The sequence below is a fragment of the Catharus ustulatus genome, chromosome 17 (assembly GCF_009819885.2).
Source record: "Catharus ustulatus isolate bCatUst1 chromosome 17, bCatUst1.pri.v2, whole genome shotgun sequence".
In the NCBI taxonomy this organism is placed as follows: Eukaryota; Metazoa; Chordata; class Aves; order Passeriformes; family Turdidae; genus Catharus; species Catharus ustulatus.
Window position 1 is genome coordinate 7,411,695 of NC_046237.1, and position 20,412 is coordinate 7,432,106.

The window sequence follows — 20,412 nt, forward strand, 5'->3', positions numbered from 1 at the left end:
TGGGAGATGAGGCTGAAGGCTGGCACGGCACGGCACGGCACGGCACGACACGGCACGGCACAGCACGACACGGCACAGCACGTCCCGTTCTCCAGCACAGCCCGGTTACTCATGGCACTTCCCACACGCTTCCTGCTGTAACTGTCAAGATCAACCTTCCTAAATTATTTGCTGAGGAAACGTCTCGGGAGCCCCCCCGCCACATCCTGCAGCCTGTGCGGGGAGCAGCAGGGCACCGGGCCCCGGGGCGCTCCGTGCCCGCGGCCAGGAGTGCCCAAGGTCGGCTGCGGACACCCCCGTGGGGACCAGGAGCGTGGGAGATGCGCATGTGCCTGTGTTACAAACATCCACAGAACGTCCAGCGTGTGCGGATCCGCATGCGGACTCGTGGAGGGAAATGTTAATGTGGGAAATAGTCACAGTCAGAGCAGAACCTGCGCCCAGTTTGGGTCTGGACCCGAGCCCCATTGTGCTTCCCAGACATTCCCAGCTCTCTTTGTCACGCCCCCATGGTTATTCCAGTTTTGACAAACCTGTTTGGTAAATGCTTGTCAGTCTTTCCTCCAGCACTGTTTCCTGCATGATTTGTACCTCATTTATCCCGACACACAGACTGTTTTCAGTGTATATATATATCCTGCCTCCCATTTATTCCTGCCCGCCTCCAGCTGCCTTTTGTTTCCCTCTTTCCCGGTGAATCCAATGCACAGCCTCTCTCCTTGAAAGGAAAATTAATGAGTTATCACATCTGCTGCCACTGGAGCAGCTCTGACCATGTGGCACAGGCAGCAGCTCTGCTGTGAGATGCAGAGTCATTCCTGATGGCTTTGGGAAAGAAAAATGGTTTCTCCTTCACGCTGCAGTCTGCAGTGCTTGGTCTCCCGGGATACTCTGACCTGAAGAGCGGGAGCACCACTCCAGGGAGACTGGGCCTGCTGCAGGGAGAGAGGGAGAGCTTTTCACCAAACCCAAACCCTTTTCCCATGTCAGCTTTGGAAGTGCCAGATCTGCCATAAGGAAAAAATGAACTGCCCTTGGTTCCAGTCTTGGCCTAGCCATGCTCCTGTTCCCACCCAAAATCTGCATTTCTTTGGCAGAAAACCGAGTGGTTTTGATCATACAGGGATGCTTTTCCCTTCCTTACACCCAGAAAAGGAACATCCCAGAGAACAGCAGCAAAGGCTCATTACTTATTTAATCAGATGTTCCTGTTCAGAAAGGACACTCAGCCCACGCTGGGGCTTCACCTCTTTTAAAGCCTTTTTACCCCCTTAAACAGACCCTCAAAACCAAACCTCCCCAGATTCTGTGGGACAGGAACCACACACATCAGTGGGCCCACAGAAACAAGGGTGTCACTGAGGTGAGTGAACACCTGGAAGTCAGGTTAGAGTATCACCCATCCTTTCCCATTTTAAGTAAAATCACCAAGTCCCTGAGTCCAAGATGAACCCATAGGATTTGATCCTTCAGAAGAAACAGCAACAAGCAAAGGAAACATCTTCTGATTTTATTGATTCCACGTGAAGGAACACTGATGTCCCCACAGCACCAAAGCACCCGAACAGGGCACAACCACCCCTCCTCCAGCTGGAAACCAAGAGCTTCAGAAAATGATAGTAAAAGGGATAAAATTTATCCTAAATTAGATAAAAATGTAATGAACTAATAATATTTCAGTTAACAACCATTTTTAAATAGGTCACCTCAGGAATAAAGGTGTAAATAAGTTTAAAAGCTTTGTGAAATCTGAAAATGCAGGATTTCTAGGAAATTTCTTGCTGCAGCTTCTGCACTCCTGTAGGGCCAGTGCAACCTCTGTCTACCTGAACACACAAAAGCAACTGGAGACAGTACCCTGCTAGATCTTAAAATATTAAATACCGAACATTCTTTGATAAGAACAATTAAAAATAGACTCATTTTTTTTCTTTTTTTTTTTGCTACAGAGTGTAAACAGATAACTCTTACTGATGGTATTAGAGATTTAACAGAAACAAGCCTTGTCAAAAATAATTTAATCTCCAAAGGCAGTCTCTGAGAAAGGTTTGGAAGGACTTTTATAAAAACCCTCTAAGGACTTCTATAAAATTCCTTTGAGGTCTTTTATAAAATCCTTCACAATGTAAGTCTCTTATGTAGAATATATATTTTAGTGGTATTTTATTAGCATATTGTCTAAGTATCATAGAACTCATCATGTAACTATAAATATTAATAATAAGCCCTGTAGAGATCACCTGGGGCAGGACCCCTGCACAAGCCATGTCTGGGTGGTGTAGAGAACAGGGAGCTCTGCTCATCTGCCGCAGTTTGACAAGACATTCCATCCTTTTTCCAGGAAAACTATTTGCTGGAAAATGCAACCTAAGCTGTATTTTGATCAGTTTGTCTGATCTTGTCAAACATGGGCCCAGCAGTGGCTGTGAGGTCAGCAAAGGGCTCGTGCTGCTGCAGCTTGAGCACCTGCTGCTTCTTCAGCACCAGAAAGGTGTAAAATGTGGCTGCAGCTTCTTTCCGGTTGTTTCTCCGGCACAGCTCCCGAAAACTGAAGGAACACATGCCTGACCTCTTCAGTTGCTGCATGGGGGAAATAAGAAAGGGAAATGAGGGAAATGAGCCAGGTCAGCTTCTTCACCAGTAAAACTGGAGTCCAAACAGAGGACACTGCAGAGAGGGAGTATCTCTGCCTGAATGCCTCAAATAGGATCCAATCTCTGTAGAATCATGGAAGCACACATTGGTTTGGGTTGGAAGGCACTCAAAGACAATCTCATTCCACCACCCTGGATACCTTCAACTAAATAAGGTTGATCCCAGACACATCCAACCTGGCTTTGAACACTTCCAGGGATGGGGAGTCCACAATCTCTCTGGCTATCTTCCACCTTTGTTTATAGAAGTGGCTCTTAACATTTAATGCCATAATAGTGTTGGTACTTACGTGTGTTACTAAAATCTACAATTCCACCAAATTCCATTACACCAGGAGTGCTTCCATCGTGCTTTGTGATTGATAATAAATATCCTTGAGCAATTCTTTGGTTTCAGAGTTATCTCTTGTTTTTTAAAGGCTGTACTCAGGTGTAAACATTTATTTATTATTTGCACAGAACTTTTGAAATATGTTCCAAAAATTCTAGTAATTCCAGCAGCTGTGGAAAGGAACACCACACATCAAGCAGCCAGAATCCTGATTTTCCACAGAAATACCAAAAAAAGTACATGCTGCAAGTGAGAGGCAGAGACACAATGGACAGTAGAAGGAAGAGATTTTCTAACATGATCCAGCTGAAATCAACACCAGCTCTTGGTATCTAATAACAAAATCCAGCACTGGTACCTGTAAAGTTTTTTGTAACCGAAGAGTTCTTTTGCGCCATCTTATTTCTTCACTGTCTTTCCTGGTTTTCTCCTTGAGAGGAAGTAAACAGAAGGTTAGTCAGGGTGTGTAATAAGTCATACATCATGAGAAAAAGATCAGGAGTTACAGCCTGACTGAAAATCCAGACGGAGTTCAGCATCTGGATGGCCAAACTCAGGGAATTCGGAGCCTCTGACACCTCTGTGCTCACACGAGGTTGTGTGAAACAAAGGAAAGAATGTGACCTGTGTGCTTTGTGCTACAGAACCAGCTCAGTGCCAGATGCCATGGACATGGTCCCAGTGAGGCAGTTCCACAGCCAGGTACTGCTCTGTGGGACTAACAGGATTTGTACTGGCCAGGGGCTTAAAGAGATGTTCAAATATTTGGCTTGGGATTTTGGGCTTAACCTCTGAAGTCTGCAGCTGACTGCCCTGGTTGCAGAATACCTGAACATCCTCAGAGCCAGCAAGGTTGAAATTATTTCCTTCTCACAGGAAGCAAAACTCCCTGTGAGTTCATGATACTATCTTTTTTTTTTTAAGAAACAGGGTTCTCTTCTGAACTAAGACAGGGCCATCAATTCAGGACACACACCTTTGGCACTTCCACCTGCTGTGCTTCAGCTTCCTGACCCAGGGAATTTTTTGAGCTCTCAGAAAAAGCTGCTCCATCCTCCTGTGAACACAAAAAAGACAATCACTAGGCCTGACCACTTATGCACACAGTGCAATTCTCATTACACAGTTCTGCTCAAAGAATTTATGAAGCTTTTCAAAATTAGTTAATAGCTGCTATTTCTCCCAGGTCTTTCCTGATACAGGGAAGGGATTCATCCTACAGATGAATCTAAACCTGTGGGCAGAAATCAGGCATGGAGCACATGTTTTCTGCTGCCATTAGCTCCAAGTTCATCACTTTTCCACATTAATGAGCCTCATATTCTCTAAAGAATGCCCTTTAGCACAAGTGAAGATGGAAGAGATATTGCTTAAGTATTTCCTCAATATGAGACACAAAATGTAAGTTTTAGTCTTTGCATAGATTATATTTGTCTCTCCAGTACAATATTTCATATTTAATATTAAGCTCTCATTATAGTGATTAAAGTGTAATCTATGCTGATTAATAAACATTTTAATTCATCATTCATTGTGGGAGTTTACCAAATTATAATTAAACTTTCATCACACAGGCTGCTTAATACTCTCTTGACTTGCTTTAGCATCTTTCCAAACATTAGTAATTTCTTAACACGTTTTAAATGTAACCTTAGCAAAAAGTGAAACCAATAGACAAACTAATGTCTCTAAAACTGAGGAAAACTGCTCACTATAATTTCACCACAGTTCTCATTGCTTTCATTTCTGTCATTCTGTGATGTCAACGTAAAGGAATCATTTTCAGTTTTTCTCGTAGTCTCAGAATGAGCTGGCTCCTGCAGGTAACTTGGCTCTTCTACTGGCAGCATCTCTGTATTAATAGAAAACCAAGGTTGAAGAGGCAGTTACTGTGAATCACTGTCCTTAAAAAAATCCCACCAAAACCCAAAAATCACACCCAAGTGCAGAGTCTTTGAGAGGAAGAACCAGAATAAGCAAATATCAAAGAAACATCATTCCCAACAGGAGCATTGAAGAAGAACCTTCCAAGGCAGGTTTTCCTTTTCCAAATGTTGACCTTTATGGACTCACAGGAGGTGGGTTTGTTAATTAATTTTTGAGGCAGGTTAGGTTCCCAGCAGAGCAAAGGAGTGCAAATGGATACATCCTTCTCAGAAGATCTAAAATGAGACATTTCTTCGTGCCTGATATTAACCAAACACATCTTCCAGATACAAACAGAACTATTTACATTAATTTGGAATTTTGGAGAGCAGTTTGATTAAGTTTAGAATAAATGGACAGCTTTAAAAAAAATTATATTAAAAAAAAGGCCACGGGCAACATTACCCAAATCTGCAGTTTCAGAGATAATTAGAGAAATAAAAGATGAAACTAAACCAAAAAACATCTCCATAAGGAAGAAAAGAATTGGATTTCATTTTCTAAGAAACAAAAGAACAGCAAAGTAGTAATTTGTGGAATACTGCACACAAACACCTCTTGTGTCTCTCAAACATGATGTAGAAAAGAAAATACTTTCTAACAGCTAATTCTGCACAACAGAATTAAAATATTACCTGTAGTATCTTGCTCTTTTCTCATTTCTTTAATTTCAGACATCCTCTGTATTCCATCTGCTCTCATCTTAAATCTGTCAGTCTTGAAGCATTTTTCAAACAACTGAAATAATTATTTTTTCTATGTTTGCTTTCAGAATATTTGTCAGATTATTTACAAACATCAACACAAAGATATGAATTCGAGCTGTATGTTAATGACTGCAACCCAGAATTTCAGTATTTGAATTAGGTCACTCTTAAAATCTGCAGATTTTTTTGTTTGTTTTTAAGCAACAGCCTTCTGCAGCTCCGACATAATTCCATTAAAAAACATCTTAGGAGCAGCTTGGATAATTTTTCTTGAAGCCAGCCAGTAAGGAAGGATGAAAGAAAGAAACATCTGCAGTTTTCATCCTCTTAAAGAGCAAGTTGTAATTCTGCAGCTGGACTCTAAGTGGTGAAGCTGCGCTGCTGCAGTGAGCCCCACCAAATCCATCAGCAATATTCTAATAATAGTGTCTGATGCACCTTTAAAGTAAATATAAACAAAAGATGTCTCAAATTGATTACAAAGAGGAAATAAACCAGAAAACAACACAACAAATGAGAAAGTATAAATGAAATGGACAGAAAAGTAAAAAGTTGGGTCTCAGTATAAGATCAGTCAGGTGCCAGTGTACGAAACAAAATATCAGCTCTTGTGTTCCTTTTGTAACTTTTCACTTGTTGGAGTGCAGGAGTGTAAAGCCATGACTCCACAGATGATGAAACAATTAGTGGTGAGTGTGCAAACCATCATGTGTCCAGTTGGCCTGTACTGCAGAGCAATGCTCAGTGCACACCTGCAGCCAGCTCCAAGTTTGGATCAAACAGAGTCTGCAAAGCCTCTCTCAGTCAGACCCCAGCTCTGCAACAATCCTGGCCCCACAAGGAATTGATCTTTACCTTTTGCAGCTGAGTATGAATCATAGGCTGTGCAGGATAGAACAGGAGTTTATCCACACCTCCCCACTCCTTCCACATCATTGTTTTCTTCGTTGGGGGAGCAAGGTCCAGCGTGGCCAGGAGGTCTGTGGAGTTGGTGAGCTGCTTGTGAATGGTCTGGCAGCTGAGCTCCTTCTCTGCATCCACCAGCAGCTTCCTCTTTCTTTGTTTTTTGTTCCTCTGGGTGACAGCTACATAAAGCAAGTATTAATAACAAGTCTTAAGGTCTATCCCTAGGACATTAAGCACACAAAAAAAGCTCAATGAATCAACCTGGCTGCCAACCTTCTGAACACTGCCTAGACTTGAAAATCAAAGTACAAGTGCACAGGACATTCCTTCAAAAGTTTCTATGAAGTTTTCACTCTTTGTATTTTTTTGCTGGAAATTCCCGTATGTTTAATTGTGGAAGACAAATGACTGTTTTAATAAAGAACCAGGAGAACTTAATGAGAACACATGATAGAGCAACAAGACTGAATAAGCTGTCTTTAATCCATCAGGAAGTTAAGCGCTCCAGGAACTGCTGATGCACTCAAGACATTTCATTACCTCATAATTAATATCTGTATTTGTCAGTTTAATCCTTTAGCAATTTAACCAAGATGTAAACACAAAAGGGAGACACAGATTAGTTATATAGCCATAACTTCCTGGATATTATTTGGGCAGGCCAGAAAATTCCAATATTGTAAACATTGCTGTCAACATGAGCTTGTTTATTCATAAATAGCCACCAATGTGATAATGGACATTTAGATTTCCTCTACAGAGGAAATGTAATACTTTTCACCTTGGATCTTGTTAAAAGTTCACAAAGCAATGTTTTCCAAAGGCTTGAAAGTTTTAGGATTGTGATTTTAAATGTAAAAGTCACTGATGTGTCACTGGCAATTAAAGTTTTTCAGGTGAATCTTCACTACCAGACCCAAAGCCAAACTTGCAATGCTACCAGAGCTGAAGAGCAACAAAACTTGACTTGGTACATGGCAGAAACTGCAAGTAAAGATTTGGGCAGCTGAGATAAATTAACCTGACACTGGGTTTGTACAATATTTACTACAAAATGGAACTCTGACAGCAGCAGATAAAATCTAAGAATAATCTGTATTGCAAGTATTTTCACTACTAAGAAGCAAACCAAACCTAGTTAATGTGAACATTCATCAGAAACTGATCAACTTCTGACCTGTATCATCAACTGGCTCAAGCACAAATCCTTCTTCCTGGAACAAAAGGATTGTCTCGTTCATTGTGTGATTTACATCCTTAACGGTTGTGTCTGCACAGTTGGACTCAACTGCAAGAAAACCCAGCAAATAACCCAAATTTAAAAAAAACCCCAAACCAATATGGACTAATTTCTCAATCACGTGACAGAGAATGATATCAGTGAGAAATAGGAAACTGTGGTTTTGTTTATAATCTCACTTATGTCCACTAGTTCCTCCTCAAACTGCCCTGCACACTTCCCTTCACTGATCCCACAGTGACCAGGCTGTAGAAGAGACAGAAGAACCAATCTGGAGAAAAACCCACCCCACAGAAAGTGTTTAGGGCAAAGGTGTTTGGTTTCAATCCAGCTCCAGGGAAGTGGATGGCAGTGTGGACATTTCTGTCAACAGAAAAGGAGTAAGTAGCACCAGCAATAGAGCAAGGAGAGGCAAGAGCCACTCTATTCTCTTTAAAGTTGTTCCAGAATTCTCTGTTTTAAGCTAACACTCTGATGGGGGAGTAAGGATTTAAGATAGCAAAAATTTCTCAGGAATAGTTATCAAAGCTTAATTTCTTTCATCAACATCAAACCAAGAGAAGATTAACAACACCTTTATGAGCTATTTAAGTGTCATTTGTGGCAGAAATATGAAGCCAGAAATAGAAGCACAGAATTGTTTCTGTTGGGAAAGACCTTTTAAGCTCTCACTAGGAAAGTTCACTGTTACAGGACAGCCTTATTTGGGTTTCTTTCCCCCTCAAAAGAGACATCATGCTGTGAGCAGCAGGGTGGACCAACAGCATATCCAACAGCATGTCACATGAAGGTGTTTCTAAGCAATGTCAAGTTACAAATTTGGAATCCCTAAATCAAATAATATTATCCTAAAATAGTGGGTGAAGCAGTTTAGAGGGGAAAGAAAAAAAGCAAAATAAATGAAGAAAGGAAAAAGGCACAAGGATACTACAAAAAGCTGGATGTGAGTGACATTAGCATTAACACAGGAACAGAGGGTTTATGTGAGATGGAGCAGACACTGCAAACTCACTGGCTGTGCTGTTCTCCGGCAGATCTTGTGACAAAGGACGTGCTTCGTCCACATCAAGAATGTCTTTATCTAGGACATTTTTCTCATCCCTCAACAGGATTTCTTAAATGCAAAACACATAGTTTTAATCATCCTAAGCTTTAGTAGTCATGAAATAGCCTGATCCAGCCTAATGTTAGTCAAGGTTAATACTCTGCAAAGAAAGCAAGCTCAGCTTCTGCAGATGGCCGTTAGTGGTATGGCTGTCTGCAACAGCACACAAAGGAGGGGATTAGTCCCAAGTTTGAGATTTCCACCTTTTTTTTTTAAATTATGGCCTTGACAGTGTTAACAGGTATCAATCTGTAAGGTTTACATAAATACTCTAAGCCATAATGGTGTAGAAGCTACTTTGCTGCCTTTGTTATTATAACTGTAAGTATAAAAATGCTGCATCATTTCACCTCTGAAAATAGAAATTAAATTGTTAAACATCTAAGCATAAATTTAATGCCTTTAATTAAAAAATAATGAAATATAGCCTTTAAACAAATTTGACTTGGCAGTGTCTAAGTGATCACAGATCTAGTGAAAAAAATATGTATGAAAACAACAAGTAACACAGAATTTATGCTTGACAACAATTGCTTTGATACTGCCTTGACTGTTTTCCTGTAAGAATAAAAACATTTTGAAAGGAACTGATTCTGTTTGCCCATGGCAAACCCTACCAATCATATCTACTGCATCCTCCTCATCCCCAAAATGGTCATTCTGGAAGCAGTAAACATCTTCCTGCACCACAGATTTGTCTTCGCTGGTGCTGGCTGAGTTGGGGTCGGCCACCAGGCTGTTACTGCTCGTCAGGACACTGCCCTCAAAGAAGCTCTGTCTCCTCAGTGCATCTGCTTCTTCATCTGAGGGAACACACAATTCCTGATCCCTCATCTGTGTGAGTTTTGGAAACCCAAATTTATTAATTTCCTGATTTTTCAAGTTGTTTTTAAAAGATTGCAAGACATCCCATACCTCAAATGGAATGAACAATAAACAGTGTTATCTAATTTAGTAAAAGAGGAAATTTTTGGTTTGGTTCTCAGTCTCTGACACCAGATCATATTGCTTACACAAAATTTTAAACCTAAGACAGCATGATAGGTCAATCAGCAAAAGCATGAAACAAATGCACCTTTAATCACAGTTTTTTCACATGTGGAAAGGCCTCACATAAAAGTTTCACATAAAACACACTTCCCCTTATTAAATACTTCCACTTTCTCAACTTCTCTCACCAAAGTCTCTATCACAGAGGAGTATACTGCTTTCATAATCCTCTGTAAGTGTGATTTCTTCAGGTTTGCTCTGATTCAAGGTAAAATGTTCAGCAACATCAATGGCCCTGATGAGAAAAATATTATAAAAATACAGGATGAACTAAAACTCACTGAGCATTCAGCTGGAATGTGAAAACTCGTTTCTACACAACCTTCACTCCTGGAATTTTATCACCAGCCCCCATATTTCTCCATTCTCTTTTGCCAGTAAACTCATGCTTTTGTGATTTTGCTTCCACCCAAGCCCTGGTATTCACTAGGCCCTTGTCAGAAGACAACTAATTAGTGAAACATTTTTTAAATCAAATGACACAAGTCTTTGGGAGGGCAGAAAAGGCTCCTTTACAGAGTCAGCAATCTGAGGCACTTGAATAAAGTGTATTATATTGCAGCTGTACTTACAAAATAATAAACCCTTACTGATCCCATCAAACCATATTTATGAGGAGGTACAAAACAACCCTCAGTGGAAATCTCTTGTCCTGGACCTTCAGGGCATCAGAGCCATCAGAAACATGACTTAGTCTCCTGCTTTTTATCAGTTTTCTACATTAATGCTGCTTTGTGTAAAAAAAGCCTAAGAAATAGGCTGGCTTTTTCTCAGGAGCCAGGCTGACAAATGCTGATAAAACACCCCAGCCCCAGAGAGCAGTGGAGCAGAAACAAAGTTACCCAGTGGAACAGTGCAACACTGTGCGGTTACCGGCCGTATCTTTCAGGATTAATACAAATTAATACAAATTTTTGTCTCTTCTCTTGAGGTTGCATCCTTCACTCAGATAATTTAAAATCCTGAAGTCTAAGTTCAAGACAGAATTTCATTGTGAAGGTCTGTTGATTAAAGGAAAACTACCAAAGCACAACATCTGTGGCTGTAGCCTTGTAGAGCTCAGAATTTAGGAGAATTCAGTTATTAAACTGAAACAACCAACTATGAGTCTCGATCAGACAACAGTAAGTATAGCTTTTACTTCTCAAAATACTGAATGAATAAAAACTAGGGAAGCATTTACTTTACATCTGGTAGTGGTGTTTCAAAATCATGAAATTCTTCAGGTAACGTAATGGACTGATAAGCAGCCTCAAAGTTCTCAACTGGAAGGTCAAGAAGCCCTGAAATAAACAGACAACATAACAAAATAAGTATCAATAAAATAAAAGCAGTGTTCCCTCCCAAGTAGGTATAATAAGCCCATAAACCTGTCAGGAGGGGCTGCTGCCATTCTAAATCACAGAAGGGTAAAGCTTAGGCACCCGAAAGTGGAATTTCAGTTTCCATGTCCTTAAGATGATCTATTTTTTACAGACAGATACAAAAGAGTCTGCTGTAACAGGACCTGAAATATGTAAGTACTTGTGTTGATGAACAGCTGCTTTAAGTCCCTGGAAGGTTCTCCCAGCTGACGTTTAGCCCAGAGTTTTTCACTGTGTTTTCCTTTCCTCTGCTCTGTTTCCCTAACACCGTTCTCCAGCATTAAATAATTATGTACTCAGACTGCAATTACTTGGGAATCAGAGAATCCTGGAAAAATTCACGTGAGGAGGGATTTCTCAAGGTCATCCAACCCAACCTTTTGCTCAGAACAGGGTCAATTTCAAAGTCATTTCACTTTTGACAATTTCTGTTGATGGTGATTTATTTCACAGCAGCCCTGAACAGCCTCTTTCAGCACTTTACCACCTCAGCTGAGATTCTTCTCCCCATTTCTATCTAGGTAAAGTCTCTGTTGCTGCAGTGGTGACTGCTGTGTACTTTTGATCTGTGTGGTGCTCTCCAAGTTGCTATAAGATCTATCTCCAAAATAGCTGCAAGCTGTGGCCGGCAGATTTCAGTTGGGTATTAAGGAAAAATTCTTTACTGAAAGGTTTTTCAAGCCCTGGCACAAACTGCCCAGAGTAGCGCTGGAGTCACTATCCCAGGAGGGATTTGAAAGATGTTGTATTTGGGGACATGGCTTAGTGGTGGCCTTGGCAGTGCTGGGTGAACAGCTGGACTGGGTTTTGGAGGGCTTTTCCAGCCTAAATGATCCTATGATTCTATAATTCTGTGATCATATCCTTGAGAATAATGCAGAGTAATTATTCACTATTTTGCAAACAGACCAGGTCACAAAACACATTAAAACTGGCAGTAGACACTGGTGTTCTAAGACCTTTTTTTAGACAACAGTGCCTCCCATTTATTGCCTAAGTACGACAAACACAGAGCCTGTTGGAAAAGGCTCCAGTCATCTCAGCTCCCTTCTCTCTGTCTACATGGCTAGAGCTCAAAACAGACTGTCAGGTCTGGCACTGACACTGCTAGACATGTTGTTGGTGTCATCAGAAATTAATATTAATTATCTAGCAATGGAGGTTGAACTGGAGCATCTTCTTGTAAGTCAGCTTAAGATACTGCTTCTGTTAAGGGAGTCAAAGACCTGAAATGGCACTAAATTAAAGACTAAACATCAGTAGCAGGCGCCAGTATGCCCAGTTTCTTTTGGGGTCAGTAATGTGTATTTATTAGAAATATTAACAGAAAAATTAACTTTTAAAATGAGAGCTGTACAGGACACAGGTGAAAAAATGCTGAATTTTGTGTATACCTGGGCGAAAGGCTGTCCTCATTTTGGTCAGAGCTTCACTGCAGTCTGCCAAGAGGTACTTTGCTTTCCTGTGGTAAATCCGTACCACCCCCAGGAGTAAGTGTCCAGAGGTTCGCAGAGCTATAGCTAACTGTGAGGATTTAAATTTAAAAAAAAAAAAAAATTAAAAAGTTGTTCAGGAGTTAGTATTTCTGGCAAAAACATTAAAATATTACACAAAGTAATAGAGTTCTCTAGGAGAGACCAACACATCCTCCCCAGGAGATCCTTCCTCATACCACAGCCTACCTTTGGGGAGAGGATTTTTTGTATGGTGGCCTCTAAATTGCACTCAAAAATATGTGCCTTGGTGAGCTTCTTCTCCCAGTGGGCAGCCAGCCAGATTTTGGCCAGTGGCCCTCGCTTGTTGATGAGCAAATGGACGTAGAACATGGTGCCTGGCCAAAGGTCTCAGAGCAGTCCTGACAAAATTCCCTGAGCTGTTCCCCTTGCAACAGGAGATGGGTCCTGGGGCACCAAGTGGGATTAAGGATTTAGTGGACTCTGAGGGGATGGGGTGCTACGGGGAAGGGAGAATTTAGTGGGATCTGAGGGGATGGGGGGACACAGCCAGGCACTAAAGGGGATAAGAGGACTTAGGGCATCTGAGGGGACAGGGCACTCAGGCAGATATTGAGGGGATGTGAGGATTTAGTGGGATCCAGAAGGGCTGGTATTACCCAGCTGGGTGCTGAAGGGATGAGAACCCCAAGAGCACTGAGGGAATGAAAGGATTTAGCAGGACCCTCAGAAGGCAGGGGAGGATTTGGCGGGGTCCTCAGGGGATGGGTCAGGGTAGATTTAATGGTGCGTGAGGGACAGGGGGATCCAGCCAGGCCTGAGGGGATGGGCTGCCCAAGCCGCTGAGGGGACGGGGGATTTAGTGGGATCTGAGGGGACAGGGCGCCTGAGCAATGCCGGGAGGGGCGAGCTGGATTTAGCGCGATCCCGAGGGACGGATGGACACAGCCGGCCGCCGAAGGGCCCTGGGGGATGAGAAGCTCGGCGGGCTCTCGGGGATCGAGGCGGATCAGCAGGCGCTGCGGGCTCGTGGGGCGGGCGGACCCTCCTGAGGCCTCAGCCGAGGGCGGGAGGCGCCGCGCGGGGCCCAGGCCGGGCCTGCCCTCGGGGCCGCTGCGGGGCAGCTCCGGCCGCAGCCCCGCGGGGCCCGGCTCCACTCGCCACCGCTCCGCACAGCCACGGAGCCCTCGGCAGAGACCTGCCCCTGGAAATGGCTCCCTGCTCCTTCCCGGGTTCACTGGCAGTACCCACGTGTGGCCGGCAACACGGTGCCACACCCCCCATTTTAGATTCATGAGCGTGCAGAGCAACGTCACTTTCCCCATCCATCTCCTCCCTCCCCTCTCTTCCTCCCGTCTCCTTGTATTCCCCTTCCCTGTTTCTTCCTCTCCTCCTCCCAACCGGTTTCACCCTTGATATTTGCAGACACCGCCCCATCTCTTTCTCTGCAGGTGAGCAGCTCCTGCGTGGCTCCAGACATGTCTGATGAAACTCCCATAGTAAAAGAAATTTGCAGAAGAAAAACCAAACCAAAACAAAAACAAACAAACAAACACACAAACAAAACAAAGTAAAAAAAACCCCAAATAACAACAACAACAACAAAAGCCTCGGGTCAGACCTCTGTGCAGAGGGGGAAGGCGAAAGATGCACAGCCATCCATCTGTGTCAGCTCCAGCCAGCCCTGAGAGAAGACAGTATGTTTGCACACTTTGGTGTCACCAGCCAGGAAAAAAATAGTTTGTCACCCTCTGGTTTGTGTTTTCCATGCTTTATATTCAGGCAGAACACAGCGAGGCTCCCGTTGCTCCCAGGCACAGCCTCGAGCATCAGCTGTTGCCATATCACAAGGCACCTGTGGTTTTCCCTGTCTCCCTGGTGTTAGCTGAAGAAAAAGAGATCTTAATTATCATCAGGAAAGTGCTGAACCTCATCCCAGTGTGGCTGTACAGCTGGCCATAGTGGCAAACAGGACTCCATCCCTCCAGCTGCTTTTGGGCTGGGGCTCAGACATTTGGGGAAAGAGAGGGATTTTTGCTATAAACCATCCTTGGAGTGGTATTCCCCAACGGGGACTTGCAGGAACCTCCCACGAGCCCCAGAGCAGGTATCCACTGCTCTTCCAGGGCACCAAACCTGTCTGGGAACTCCATGTCCTATGAGAGGGGAACCATCCTCACTGATGCCCACTGTGTAGCTCCAGTCCTCCCCAGCACCAAGGCTGATATCCAGCCCTGCCTGCCTTGCTGGTGGCAACAGCTCCCCAGAGCAGTTTGCTGGATCAGAAACACCCCCATCCATGGGGAGTACTGGGGTGTCGTGTCTGGGGTAAAGGGACTGACAGTGACAGGCAGGGAGGCCGTGATGTGCTGGGAACCTTTGGTCCTCCCGAACTGCTGGATCTCTCAATGATGCAGAGCCAGCTCCTGAATCGCCTGGCTGCTTTTTCCCTGACCTCTGAGTCACCTTGAGCCGTGCTGGCTGCGGGCACTCGCTCTGCCATGGGATGCTGTGAATGCTAAGGAGGCAGGAATGAAACTTCCCCTCAGTGGTAAGGTTGGATAGGGGTCAGCACTGCCAGTGGGCACCAGACGGCTGTGCACTCCCCAAAACTGGGCTGTGCTGCACAGGGCTGTGTTAGGAAACAGCCAGGTCCACAGCCTGTCTAGCTCCATCACATTCCTGCTCCTGCTGTCCTCTTCTGCCTGCCTGAGGCTCTCATTTGCTGTCCCTCTCATCCATGTTCAATCATTTTGTCTGAGGAGTGACATGTTCCCATCCCTGGCTCCCCGTCTGGCTCCTTCACCCTATTCCATCTCCCAGACTTCTTCCCTCCCTCCTCTTTCCTTTTCTTTCCAAGTCGTCTGTCTCTCCCCTCCAGCACTCCTGCAGTTTCATTGTGAATTTTGGCAGTGCTCCCTCTGACCTTGGCTGTCTCTCTCCTCTCTTTGCTCCTCCACTGGCAGCATAGATCTTGGCTGTCTCAGTCTCTCCTACTGTTCCCTTAGTGCCAGCACCTTGGGCATGGAGTGGCCTTTGCCAGACCCCAGCCTCATGCTCAGTCACTCGGGATCAGACTGGGGAAGGTTTTGGGGCTTCCCAAGGCCCCTTCAAAGGCCTGGGGTCCCTGCCAGCTCCCATGCATCAATGGCAGTGGGATCCTGGGACAGCACAGGATGCATCCCTCCATCTCATCCATCACAGGCTGATGCATTGCTGTGGGATTGGGGTGCAGGAGCAGCCCCCCAGGCAGCATGGAGCCCTGATGCCATGCAAGCTCAGCCCTGTCCTTGTATGAAGGTAGGTGGGAGGCACAACATGAGTGCCTCTGCTTCTGGCCCACAAATCCCCATCCTGGCTGGGCTCCTGACCTTGGCATCCCTGGGTGCACGGGCAGCAACAGGGCTTGGGTGCTCCAGAACAGAGGGCTTGACCACAGCTCTGCTCAGGAGCAAACTGGTGGCAGTTCTATCTTCCCAGGGAATTTGGCGATGGTGAGGTAGCAGATCTGCTCCTGCCCATCTGTTCACAGCGACATGCCTGCCTGCTCCAAATCCATCTTTTCCTGCTGATTCGGGACAATCTGTGTCCCATGACCTACTTGTCTCCAAGTATCTCCTGCCTTCCTGTGGAGTGGGTTGGTACTAAAGCCTCTCTAAATGTAGTTAATGTGTCAGGATGCACTTACATTTATATTTAATTCTGCTTCTTTCTTGGCCCACTTCTGGCTGCATCTCTGGGGACACTGTGCTGAGAAGCCTCTGTGTTTCACAGAGTCACAGAGTCACGGAATGGTTTGGGTTGGAAGACACCTTACAGATCATCTCATTCCAATGGCAGGTCCATGCCCCTACTGCAGCTCAGAAACTGGAGGTGCCATGTGTTGGTCTAGAGGGTTCCAGTCTGCATCATGGATAGACACTGTGCCTGGATAGGTGCTGAGCCTGTGCAGCCCTCAGAAAACACAGATACACCTCTTCATTTGTGTGGCACGCCCTAAAACTCTCTGACCCTTTTAAATCCATTTTAGCTGTATCTGACAGAGACCTCAGAGAAAATCCCTGCCCTGTCATGACACAGGTGGCAGGAGACTCCCATCTCCATGTGGAGCAGTGTCCAGACACTGTGGATAACACAGAGCCCAGTGTAGCTGCAGAGGAACGTGCTGTGTGCACGAAGGGGACAGGGTGCAGGGCACAAGGGGCATCCCTGCAGCCCCAGCACTGAGCTCACCCAGCGCCTGCAGCACTCACTGGGTGTGCTTGTGGAGATGCTGGAAGCATGTGAAGGTGTTGAAGGGAATGGCAATGTGATGGACAAACCTTCCTAGCAGCTGTCAGCAGCCCACCCGCTACTGCTTGGGTTTTACATCCACATCTCCAGGCACTGCTCCAAATGTGGAAATAGACCACGTCGTATTAACAAACGAGGGAAAGTGTGTGGCTGCCAGCAGGTCGCTGCTAGGGCACGTGCCTGGTCTGGTGCCAGGTCAGGGAGAAGAAGAGTGCAGGCACTGACATGAATGCTCTGGGGAAAGTGGAATAAATAACGTGCGTGTGTGTGTGAAGGGGGGGCGTTATGCCATAGGACTGCAATGGGATTGTGGTGGGGCCAGGAGCTCCTTTGTCCCAGGCTGGGGCATATCATGCCTGGCCCAAACCCAGGTCAACCCCCACTTTTCCCAGGAATTTGGGGACAGGCTGAGCAACGTCCATATGGGACCTCTCTCTGCTTTGTCTGGAGCTGGGGATGCTCATCCTGAAGCCCCAGTGTCTCTGGCCCAGCTCCGCCTCGGGTCCCACAGAGCACTGCTGCTTGTGGGGGGCACGTCCTCCAGGCAGACCCACAAAACCCACCGTGTGCTCTGTCCTCTCCAAAGCCCCTCCCCACGCAGCCCCCGGGGTGCCTACGGAGGGTCCCGGCGCTGTCGAAGGGGGTGCACAGAAGGGTCCCTGTTGCACAGGGTACGCGCACAGCAGGTGCCGGTAATGCACCAGGGCGTGTGCATGTGAGTGCATGTGTGTGCCCCCCGTACGTGTGTGTGTGTGCGTGTGCGTGCGGCGGCCGTGCGCGACCGCAGCTCGGGGCACCCACCGCCCGCCCCGCGGCGGCACCGGCACCGGCACCTGTCCGGGGAGCCGGGGAGGCGGCGGGGGTAGGCAGCCCGACGCGGGGGACCGGGAGACGAAACGGGGCAGCTCAGTGCGGGCATCGGCGGGGAGGGCAGACCGAGCGGAGAAGCGGGAGCGGAGCCCGGTGCACGGGGCACAGCTCGGTGCGGGAGCGGGGAACCGGAGGGCAGAGCCCGGCGGGAGAAGAGGGTCCGGTGAGGGGCAGTTTAGTGGAGTCACAGGGACACAGGTCCCAACAGGGGGTTTCAGAGGGATTCGGGAAGGTGGGTCGCGCGGTACGAGCCTGGTCTGGGAAGGGGACAGCCAGGTGGGACGACGCGGTTCGGAGAGGCAGGTGCCGGGTTCAGGGAAGGGGAGCAGCCCAGTCTGGGGGTCGGCTCCGGGGAACGGGGACAGTCCGGGCGGGGTCTCAGCTCCGAAGGTAGCCTGGTTCGGCTAAGCGGGATCCCAGGAGGAGCAGCCCGGTTCGGAGACCTACGGGGCGGGGTTGGCAGCTCGGTCAGGCGAAGCGACTCCGGGGAGGGGAAGCATCCTGCCCCCGGGGTTCGGCTCTGGTTCGGGGACCCGTTTCCGACCCAGAGGAGCATCCCGTCCCGGTTCCTCCGCTCACCTTCGTGCGCGCAGGCCGGTGGCGGTTCCATGGCGTCCCCGCGGGCGGCGGAGCTGCGGAGCCCGGACGAGGCGGCGGCCGCGGGTGCGGGGGCTGGTGGGGGTGCGGTTGCGGGGGGGCCGGTGCCGGCGGGCCCGGGGCTGGCTCTGGCGCTGGGCTGCGCCCTGGGCGGCGCGGCGCTGGTGGTGCTGGCGGGGGCCGTTCCGCGGGCGGCGCGGCCCGACCCCGCCGTGCCGGCGCGGCAGATGGAGCGGCTGGAGGCTCGGGCAGCCCGGCTCCGCGCCCGCCTCGACCGCTGCACCGTGGCCGGGCTGGCGCTGCTGGCCCTGGGCGGGCTCCTGCTCGCCGCCCTGCTGCTGGCCGCCGCCGCCGCTCGCCGCCGCGCCCGGGCCGCCCGCCGCACCGGTGGCACCTACGGCTCGGTACGGCTGCGGCTGCGGAGGGTGTCGGCCGAAGGGACGCGGGCGCTGCTCGAGAGCCAGCTGAGCCCCCCACCCCAGCCCCCCGAGGGGCCCGGCTCCTAGCCATGTGCACCCCAGGGACCCCCCGCCGCTGGCAGAAACGAGACCCCCTTGCTGCACTTCAACACCGATACCATTGGGTGAAACTTCACCTACTCCAGCCTTCAGTCACCATTCTCACCTCCTTGAACCCTTCCTGATTGGTGCTCTGACCCAACAGCACCGGACTGACGAGGCTTTGGGGTACTCCACCAGACTGCATGGCCCTGGCCTGGGTTGTTCCCCACCACCAGCACTGGGACAGCATGGCCTTGGGACCTCCTGTCACCTCCCCAGCACCTTCCTGGATGGGATCTTGCCACCAGCATCATGGCAGTGGCACAATCCAGGCAGCCTTGGGATTTCTCTGCCACGGTCGGTTGCAGCCTGGACTGGATGTGAGACTGAGCTCCTTCCCACAGCCAGGACCTGACTGCTCTTCCCAAGAGATTCGTTTCTGCCATCAGTGACCATTTTTAGCAATAGTTTCCTGTAAAACTCTGGCGCAGAGCTGGTGCTTGCACTGCTTCGGGCAGAAGATGAGGCAGCAAGCATGCCCACCACTCATGGGGTGGAGTCCAGCCCCTGGCACCCCCGAGCCCTCACACCCCACCAGCCCCATTCTGCACAGCAGGATGAAGGCCGGGACACACACCTGCACTGTGCCAAGCATCCCGGTACCACCAGCAGCCCTGGAATGGCCTCTTCAAAAACCATGGTGCTCTGTACAGAAGAGAGTGGATGATTCTCAGTGCCTCGAGGTGATGTGGTGGCTGTGTCCCATGCTGGCCTGGCAGTGCTGCTGCTGGGGTGTTCTCATGCCGGCCTTCCTGCTTATTCAAGGGCCGTTATCTGTGGTGTGCATCTCGGGAATTAAATATGAAGTATCATTAAAGCACAATATTCTGTGAAAAGAGAAATGGGTATGAGCAATGTGCTGGGAAAGGGAAATAATTGTCCCATTGGAAAATGCAGACCCACAAAAGGTGCTGTTTGTCATGAACTACCATCAGTTTTCAATCCATCCCATAAGCTACCCACTTCAGACATTCTCAGGCAGGGACAAATTCCTCCAGACAGCCTGACACAAAGAAAAGTGATTTTTACGTCTGCTTGCCTGGGTAGGGTTTCATTCCAGGGCTTCCAGTGTCTCCTTATATGCTGGGAATGGTGTCCTCTGTCCTGTGTTTCCATATAATGCTTCACAGATGATTCTTCCTGCTGCTGTGAAGGGCTACATGCCTCTCTCATATGGTGACATGCTGTGTCACCACATCACCAGCCATGCTCTGTACTTTTTTGTAGGATCCCAGGAAACAACCTTGAATCACCTCACACCTGCAATCCTGGTACCCAAGCACCTTTTCTTGAGATGAAACCACACTTGGAGTGAAATGGGTGGCTGAGCCCCAAAGAAGCATTGCCTGTCCCCA

The 20,412-nt window shown here is 47.5% G+C and overlaps 1 protein-coding gene across 8 annotated transcripts; it reads right to left on the bottom strand.

Annotated features, from left to right (window-relative positions):
- Nucleotides 1-1,494: 1,494 nt before the first annotated feature.
- On the bottom strand, nt 1,495-18,563 carry RAD21L1 (RAD21 cohesin complex component like 1). Of its 8 annotated transcripts, none has more exons than XM_033075294.2 (14): nt 18,480-18,560; nt 14,359-14,622; nt 12,678-12,807; nt 11,103-11,202; nt 10,048-10,154; nt 9,487-9,672; nt 8,777-8,878; nt 7,702-7,812; nt 6,474-6,703; nt 5,547-5,649; nt 4,698-4,837; nt 3,962-4,042; nt 3,344-3,415; nt 1,495-2,580 (listed from the first exon to the last, which is right to left on the bottom strand). In XM_033075294.2, the coding sequence occupies exons 2-14, from the start codon at nt 14,398-14,400 to the stop codon at nt 2,368-2,370; spliced, it is 1,617 nt and encodes a 538-aa protein (XP_032931185.1). In that variant the 5' UTR covers nt 14,401-14,622; nt 18,480-18,560; the 3' UTR covers nt 1,495-2,367. The 8 variants fall into 8 exon arrangements, with proteins under 8 accessions (XP_032931185.1, XP_042635749.1, XP_032931187.1 ...); XM_042779815.1 differs by having other exon boundaries at nt 14,359-18,343; nt 18,480-18,555; XM_033075296.2 differs by having other exon boundaries at nt 14,486-18,563.
- Nucleotides 18,564-20,412: the final 1,849 nt, after the last annotated feature.

Coding starts and splice junctions, on each gene's coding strand:
- RAD21L1 (XM_033075299.2), bottom strand. CDS start 13,109: ATGTTCTACGTCCATTTGCTCATCAACAAGCGAGGGCCACTGGCCAAA. Junction 6,704..7,701: donor TGAGCCAGTTGATGATACAG/GTCAGAAGTTGA, acceptor TGCTTTATGTAG/CTGTCACCCAGAGGAACAAA. Junction 4,043..4,697: donor AGAACTGTGGTGAAATTATA/GTGAGCAGTTTT, acceptor TTGTGTTCACAG/GAGGATGGAGCAGCTTTTTC.